The sequence below is a fragment of the Trypanosoma equiperdum genome (genome assembly GCF_001457755.1).
Source record: "Trypanosoma equiperdum strain OVI genome assembly, contig: ctg_1253, whole genome shotgun sequence".
Lineage (NCBI taxonomy): Eukaryota > Euglenozoa > Kinetoplastea > Trypanosomatida > Trypanosomatidae > Trypanosoma > Trypanosoma equiperdum.
The window spans coordinates 19,678-27,776 of record NW_027123231.1 but is presented as its reverse complement, the minus strand read 5'-3'; the positions used below and the strand labels follow the sequence as shown (position 1 = coordinate 27,776).

General features: G+C 49.7%; 3 protein-coding genes across 3 annotated transcripts; all 3 read right to left on the bottom strand.

The window, feature by feature from the left end:
- Nucleotides 1–54: 54 nt before the first annotated feature.
- TEOVI_000666900 (uncharacterized protein) lies at nucleotides 55–1,851 on the bottom strand (the record flags this gene model as incomplete). Its single annotated transcript, XM_067220861.1, has 1 exon — nucleotides 55–1,851. One exon carries the CDS (start codon nucleotides 1,849–1,851, stop codon nucleotides 55–57), a length of 1,797 nt encoding a protein of 598 aa, XP_067076962.1.
- Nucleotides 1,852–2,636: 785 nt separating this feature from the next.
- Nucleotides 2,637–5,657, bottom strand: TEOVI_000666800 (uncharacterized protein; the record flags this gene model as incomplete). The annotated part of the gene is made up of 1 exon (XM_067220860.1): nucleotides 2,637–5,657. The coding sequence occupies one exon, from the start codon at nucleotides 5,655–5,657 to the stop codon at nucleotides 2,637–2,639; it is 3,021 nt and encodes a 1,006-aa protein (XP_067076961.1).
- A 635-nt stretch (nucleotides 5,658–6,292) lies between these two features.
- On the bottom strand, nucleotides 6,293–7,633 carry TEOVI_000666700 (uncharacterized protein; the record flags this gene model as incomplete). The annotated part of the gene is made up of 1 exon (XM_067220859.1): nucleotides 6,293–7,633. The coding sequence occupies one exon, from the start codon at nucleotides 7,631–7,633 to the stop codon at nucleotides 6,293–6,295; it is 1,341 nt and encodes a 446-aa protein (XP_067076960.1).
- Nucleotides 7,634–8,099: the final 466 nt, after the last annotated feature.

Below are 8,099 nucleotides of genomic sequence, written 5' to 3'. Positions count from 1 at the left end.
GGGGGGGGGGGAGGGGGACCACTCCATTTCCTCATCTTCCGCCTCACCAACCCCTCATAAGCTTTCCCTGCCGCGATAAACCAAATCCCTAACTTCATTTATTACCTCCATGAATTTCATTGATCTCTCCGCTTCAAGCACACTCACAACCACCCGCAGCAACTCTGCTGCAATTACCGGAAGGGATGTACAAACTTCAGACGAGGCAAAGGTGCAAAGGGGCTGGAGATCACCTTTAGGTCCCAAACATTTCTCAATTGCTGTGAGCAGAAGGGATAAGGCCGTGGGACTGAGGCTCTCCATGTTGGCGAGTGTGTGTAGGGAAAAGTAAAGTGTGTTGTACGGACCACTCGGCGACGAGGAGGTCACCCGCATTGCCTTACGGTGGAATTCATCCGATTCCGGGCTCATGCCAGTTTGGTTTCGGTGGAATGTCTGATTTATTTCTTTTCTTAGCCGCTCATGTCCCGCTTCTTCAGTCTTTTGTACACTCTTGGGTGCGGAACGCAACAGGCAGTCCAGTGTTGTGTCATCGCAAACAAACAAGCAGTCATCCACTGACGAAGGCACCCCCAGGACGGAAGTGATGCAGGCATGGCTGTTACCATCTTCATTGCCTTTGTCTTTCTGCTGCAAATGTTGCGTGGCAAAAGCCACCACTTCGCTGAGCGTAACACTCCACAGCGGAGCGGCCCCTTGCGAGAAGTCAAACAACTCTCTAACGAGCTCCGCCCCCTTCCGACAGGTTTGCAACGTTGGCAGACACTCTGCCAAGTCAGTTCGAGTAAGGGAGTGCCGCAATTCCTCCATAGACTGAAGCGGCGAGGCGCCAAGAAATGCGACAACTAATGCCGGAAAGTATGTGCTGAACAAAAACTGAAGTTCCAGTCGGGATGACACCGCGCTGTCGGTGGTCTCATCTAAAGCGCACCGGGTAGCAGACTGGTGCTTGACAGAAAGCAGTATCAGGACTAATGCGACCTCAGTGAACCGGACGGCAACCTCCGGCGTTAACAGACGCCCACGGACACGTGTCATGAACTGGACGCACGTCGAGTACATAGAACCCGTCGGCCGGTTGAAGGGAGGGAGAAACTGCATGCGTATGAAAAAGAAATATACATCCAACATGTACCGCACTGCTTCAGCTAGAGCTCCCGGAGAGGCAGCACTCTCCCGCTTCGCGCATTGTGCTAGCTTTTTCCGTATGGTGCGGGGTACTACGGGTTGCACAGAGAGAATATACAGTTGGCGAAGGTGCTCTCGCCGTTTGGCTTCATTTTCACTGTCACCGGTGAAACTCAAGTCTTCGGATGGTGTTCGGTGCAGTGTTGCCGTTGTTGCGCTTGATGTTTTTGAGTCGTCGTTGGAAGAATGGGGGGTGCCGCACTCTACGCTCTGAACGACATCATGTGCCATGAGAAAATATGACGGAGGGTAATGCAACCAAAAAGGCTTGCAAGTAGTGCCCTCCAAAGGTGAGGAAACACTTAATCCATTAGTTTCGTGTGCTGCGAATAAACAGCGCCGCAAAAAACGCTCAAATTCCAAGTGTTTAAAATGTACCGTCCCTGAGCAGTTACAGAATGCTCGGTAACACTTCATAATTTCTTGTAGTAGGGACTCAAAAGAGGGTGCCTCAATGCCTCTCTCAATGCGTTGCTCCCGTGTTGCACTCGATAATACTTCCTCATCAGATGGAGTGAAGCACCGTTCACCTAGTATGTTTGGCCATTCTGTGTCCAAGAGCGAGGCGCAGCAATCGGTCATAATGTTCCCTGACCGGTCTGATAACGAGACGCTTTCACGTGGGTCATGCTCCCCGACGCTCGGATTCGGCTCCGCCCTCATGCAGCCACCACCTCACTTATGTGTACGTATATGTATATGTGCAGATATATTTGAACAATGTTATTGGCATTTGAGAGTAGTAGAAGGGAAAGTGAAGACGATTTCAATGAGGCTAGGAGGGAACAGAGCGGGAAAACATGTCATGGAAACGGTGTGTAAGTGCGCATGTGCTAAACAATCGCAAAATATATGAGACTAATGAACTTACCGCCGATATATGAAGCCCAATGGCGCTGACCGCGGTTTGGTACATGCACAAGCACGTATGCAAGCATATGCATTCCAGACTGCTTGTTTTTGTTTATGTTTGTATGCGGCAGCACTTTCATTGGCCAATGAGCCCACATCGATTAACCGACAGAATAATGTAAACAAATTTACCCGTATGCGCACGCGCATGAGCGCATCCACCTGTGGTGAACATACAGTGACTCCCAGTTGGCATATGAACTGCGCGGCCTTGCTCTGGATTTCCCATCGCGTTCCACGTCATTTCGATCTTTCAGGAAGCTGAGTTTAGACGCGGCGAAGAAAAGTTTCGATAGCTTCTCCCACGAATGAAAAAAAAAACGGCTGTTGTTCACTACACAAACGGGTATCCCCTTGACCCATCCAACACACCAGAAATGGACCAAACATATCTTTTCCTTTCGGAAAAAGATAATCATCCACCGGCAAATCCATCGCCCTTTGCCAGAGTGTGAGATATTACAAGAGAATAGCGGGCGCCGCTTGCTTGCAAAAGGGCAAAGAAAAAAGTTGTATTGGGTACGGACGAGTCGGTGTTACTCGTGCTGCAGTCGTTCTACGAGGAATAGCATGCTGCTGTTGCGGTCTTCACCATTCTTCTCAATGTAGAAATACTGCGGATATCCCAGTAGAGCAGTGTGAAGACCACCAAATTGCTCCTTGAGCGTGCGTTTTGCTGCGCTCGGCAACATGCGTTGCAAATGCCCAACCATAATGCCCTCATCAGGAACCACCTCCCGAATGCACTCAACAGCATCCTCTACGCTAAGACCTTCCTCCGCCTGAAGTGCTGCTTCCGGCACACCGAGTTTACTCTTTTGCAACATCATACGAGTGCCATCCGACCAGACAGTGAGGTGTTTACTTGACTTGAAATTGTTGCGATGCCGATGGGAAAGTGCCGCCTTTAGAATGGGTGGCAGTCGTGCCACCAGTTGATGGAGGGAAACGGGATGGTCCGGCATGAAGAAAGAAACCTCCTCACACAGCACTTCATGATCAAGCAGAGGGTTCTGCGGGTCAAGCAGCAGAAGTTGGCGCCGATCAGTCGGTATTTGACTAGCGCCCAAAATACTCCGGAATTTGTTCCGCTCCGTATCCCCAATCAGTGATGCCTTCGAGTTCTCGTCGTCATCAAGTGTAGGCGGCAGCAAAACACGATCCTCACTGTTAAAGACAGTTTGCGTAGGAACAAACGGAGGTATTTTCCCCTGCGGATCATGCGCAATAACATGCAAGAGGTCGTCACTGAGTTCAAAGACCTCACCGTGGAGGCGCATGAAGTGCACAAGTCCCTTGTAGGGCCGGAGCAATCGCTTTTGCTCTTTGCTGAGCGAGGCGTAAATACGTTGAACGGGAACCCAGCGCCAAGGCATGGGAGGTTTCCCTTCCGCAAACTTAAGAGGCGGCGGCACCTTCTTCATCATAAGATTCCCATGCAGGGAGGGTGGTGGGTTAAGGAACGCCACCAGATACTGCAACAGCTCAGGCTCGGGAGTTGTGGCTACGTTATAATCGCTTAGACTTCTCGGGGCGATGTGCTTGGGCAAACGACGGACGTAAATGATGTCATACCGCGACGGAATGTAAAACCCACTTTGGCCTTCCTCTTCATTGGGAAATGAAGAGTCTACGTTCCTTGAGCGCCTAAACTCGGTTTCCTCGTTCCCTTCGCCGCAAGGAAGGAAAACGTCGTCCCCTTCAGCGCAGTTGGATCCACCCTCAAAACCATCAACCTCATCGTCCCCGTCTTCAGGATTCTTAAGAGACGCGCTGTCCCCATTGTCTTGACCCGAGGTAACGCCATCTTTTTCGACGGGTTCGACTGAGGGACACTTACCTTCAAGTAAGATCTCGTCCAAGCCAATGAGATCATCCCGCAACGCAGCCGACAGATTTGCCTCCCGCCGTTTCACCTCCTCTTTAGATGCGATCAGTGCCGTGTCAGGCGTCTTGCCATCCTCGTCTTCTATATCATCAACTCCGAAATCAACTACTTCCCCTTGGAGATCCTCATCTAATTTGGTTGAGTCCGAAGCAGCGCGAGACGCATTCGACCGCTCTTCGGGAAGACTTCGCCTACCATTTCGCAACTGGTCAAGGCACTTCGATTCTGTAAACACGTTTCCATCCTCACCATGGCACATAAGTTGGAAAATTCGGACGTAGCGGGTCATGAGCGTCAGCACTCGTGCTTGTGGCACACTATTCAGCGTCTCAATGTCATCCTGGGAGAACTTATTGATCCACTCAACCAGAGGAAATGACTGGCATCGCTGTTCCTCGAGCTGCTGCTTTGGAATCGTGGGATCTGTTGGAACCCGTGGTAAATTTCGCACAAGTACCTCAAATATTTTCACGTCGATGTGCGGTTCCCCACGACGTGCGTTCGCCGCCGGTTCGGCTGAAGGAAGCGGCCGAGCCGATAAACCACCGACCGTGGCCCGGTACTCCTGATTGTAACGTCGCAAGGGGCGATCAGCGCGGCCACAACCAGGATAGTCACGAACAAACGGAAAATCAAGGTTTAGCTTCACCGATGCCTTCTGAAATTTTCCAGTTTTTAGTTTGAAGATCATGGGATACTTCTTAAAGAATGCATCAACGATATGGTCCCTTGACATGTGCCGCTCAAAGCTGTGCGCGACATCAGGTGACATGGCATTAAGAACATGACGTGTTTCCACGAAAAACGTGGGTGTAATGTGAATAAATGCCGCCGCAACTTCAGAAGGCGAGAAGAACCCCTTTGCAACATACAGTGCATCCAACTCTTGGAACTGATCTGAGAGTCGACGTGGCTTGTCACCGGAGGGGAACAGAGTCACCGGGGGGCCATCAAGGAGGAAATACAAATTAAGAGGGCAAATAAGCCGTCTAAGCTTCAGCTGCTCGATTTCCTCGGGAGTAATTGGTGGCTTAGACACGTCTACCGGCGTAGTGGCCAGAGGACCGTGAACCAATACATTGGTTTTGCAACTTATAAGATGACCTGCGGGCTTGGAGCATCTCACACTTCGCGCTTTGCACTCAAGGTCGGGGACGTTAGCGGCCCCAGGAATTGTGTCCGTGAATCCTTCTCTGCCAATTCCCTCAAGATGCAACCGCATTGCTTCCGTACAACTCACTGCCGATCCATTGGCACTGAGAACAAACCATTCCGGTTTACTTTGGAGGGCCCGGTCCAAAAGACCAAAAGAGGAGTTTTGCAGCTGATACCGAAGTTCGACGCCGAGCTCACGGAAGAGCTCGTGAACGTGAAGAGATTTTGTTTCTTGGGAGCCTTCGGACTTGTCCTGTTTCGCCGTACCACGCTGAGACAGAAGTTGACAGAGAATGCGTGCAATGTCATTCAATAGGGTTGTATCATTCCATTGATGGGCTCTCGTGTCATCCATTCTCCCTCCTATGGCGGTTTCCGCTGATGCGCCAGTCGCTGTTTGTGGACTTCCTGTGTTTCCTGCATTGCAAAGTCGTGATGTGATGTGCCAGACGTTGCGGTACGACAGACCGAACCTACATGATCCTATAATTCCTTGCGGCCTCCGGCGCAGCATAACCCTGTGGTATAGACGATTATGCATCAATGCAACCGGAAGCAAGCAGCGACGGGCACACCGCTTCGACGCAACTGACTAATAAAAACGAAGGTAGAAGAGAGGGTTTCTGTAATAGCTGAGGGTGACATATACGAAATAAAAAGTGTGTGTGCGCGTGTGTCCGGATATTTGTGTAACATTCATAACCAACACGTTTTACGACACGTCTGTTACACCGTAGACAACGGTCACTATGTTTATTTGTTTGAGAGTTCCCAATGAAAGAATAAAAGAAAAAGAATTCCATCATCTTATGTATATGCCAAACTAACCAAAACAATCGCTCTCACGAGTCTCGGAAATAACAAAGGAAAATGAAAACAAACGTAAACTCAAAATAACCCACGGGTATATTTGGCATATATCGAATATAATATGTGCAATCAACACTCCCCACAAAAATGCGTCTGTCCTCTGTAACGAAAGTTAACGCTAACGGAAACGGCAATGATAACAAGAAATGCCGGGTTCATACCCAAAACAACACATGAGAACACTCGTCAACAACGTAAAACCAGGAACACAAAACAAGTTAATTGCTTTCTCCGGAAGATCAAACGGACACCTTTCAGAGGAATCAGCAAAAATACGGCCTATGAGAGGTCTGTTTTCTTGTGAGCTCTCCACGCCTTTAATAACGCGAAGAGAGGGCGATCACATCCTGTAAAAGCGTTCATCCAATGGCAATGATTCGCCTCCCACTTGTTGCTCCCATCCGCCAGTTCCACATCAACGTGTTGCAGAGGAAGCACTGACGCATCCAAATAACCACATAGAAGGCGGTTAAGTATACGTTCGAAAAAAAGGGGACACTGATCGATAGCACTGCAAGAGGCGGCCACGTTTTGATTGTGACAAATGGGATCCATAACTTTCCAACTATTAACGCATTCCCCAGGTGATGGGGCGGGCACACACGTCGAGCGCTTAATGATACCGTCAGGATGCATAGGAACAATAAGCATGTCTGTGGGGGTGAACAGGCCACGTGGCGGCGGGCTAAAGAAGCTGAGAAAAGAAAGTAGCAAGTACCCCGATTCCACCATGTTGCGTCTGTGTGGGTAATGAAACGAACCGCAAAGCGGATACTCATTAGCACAATGGCGGGAGAATGCAACAACCATCAGCGTCAGGACGTAAGGGGTGAGCTGTGAAGAGTGTATATGTAGCTGCTTCAGAATTACTTTCATCAAAATGATCACATGCCGCACCGGCTCGTTGCTACGCAAGAACTGGCGTAAAACCCCACAAGCCTCTACGGAGTCGCGCTGATTAACCGTCAAATTCATGCCAATTTCATCCGCAGCGCCACCAAGGCAAATCCGCTCGAACGTGTTGTGCGAATGACGATTTATACTAACCCGCGATAGTGATGATTTTGAGATGACGGTACTTAAATACTGCAGCATGTCAGTACGCTCCAGCAATGGCAGTGTCACCGGGAGGGAGGCAGGGTACGGCTGCAGAGCCGCAGCTTCCGTCCCCTTAACAGGAAGTAATAAAAGGCTTTCAACGGTCTCCATGCTCTCTACGTTATCGCGCAGCGATCGCCAGTAGTAACGTGCTCGGGGGTTGTCGTTTGTGATGACTGTGATATCCAAAGCCGAATCGGCGAGCGCCGTGCTGTAAACGTGACTACCATGGCACAAAACGTCAACTACTCCGCGTGAATGTTTCTCAGTGGAATCAACCACGTCAAGTGGCCTCGTACTGAATGCAGCTGCAACAATTTCCTTGATTTTGCGAGTGGTGCGCTCCAGGGCGCCCAACTTCTCGGGTGGGGGCCGCACCTCCTTATTGAGTTCTCTGATGTCACTTGTGAGCCTCTTTGTGGCTGCTAACAGCAGCATGTGTACCCTTCCGGTTACCTCACCTGAGCCAGACTGGCGCAGAAAGTGGGCGATGCAATTATTTTCTACATGATTGTTAGTCATATCGGTGTTGTGGTGAGGGAATACGCTCAAAACACAACTTACCGCTGGAAAACTCAGTAGCAAGTGGACAATTTAACGAAGCGTAGGCGAAAGATACCCAAACAAAACAAAGAGAGAAGGTGCGACACGTGTATGCAAAGATAAATTGTGAAAACGCAGCATAACCAGCAGATGAGTTATGCGCTGCAAATAGTAAAATAACATCCAATAACGAGAACAACAACAAAGAGGTAAGAGCGAAAAAGGAAGTTTTGTACAAGAGCATCAACGAAGCGTAAGCGATGCGAAATGTGAGCAACTGCCCAGCATCGATCGGACAAAGGAACAAACGCCTTGTTGCAAAACGGGTCCAAACCCCCGTCCCCACAACTTCTGTTCTCCCCTCTCGATCGCTAGCCAAACGGATGAAAAATGAAAATGACGAGAACGGCGGTAATAATTGTGATGGTCGGCACAAAGAGGAACA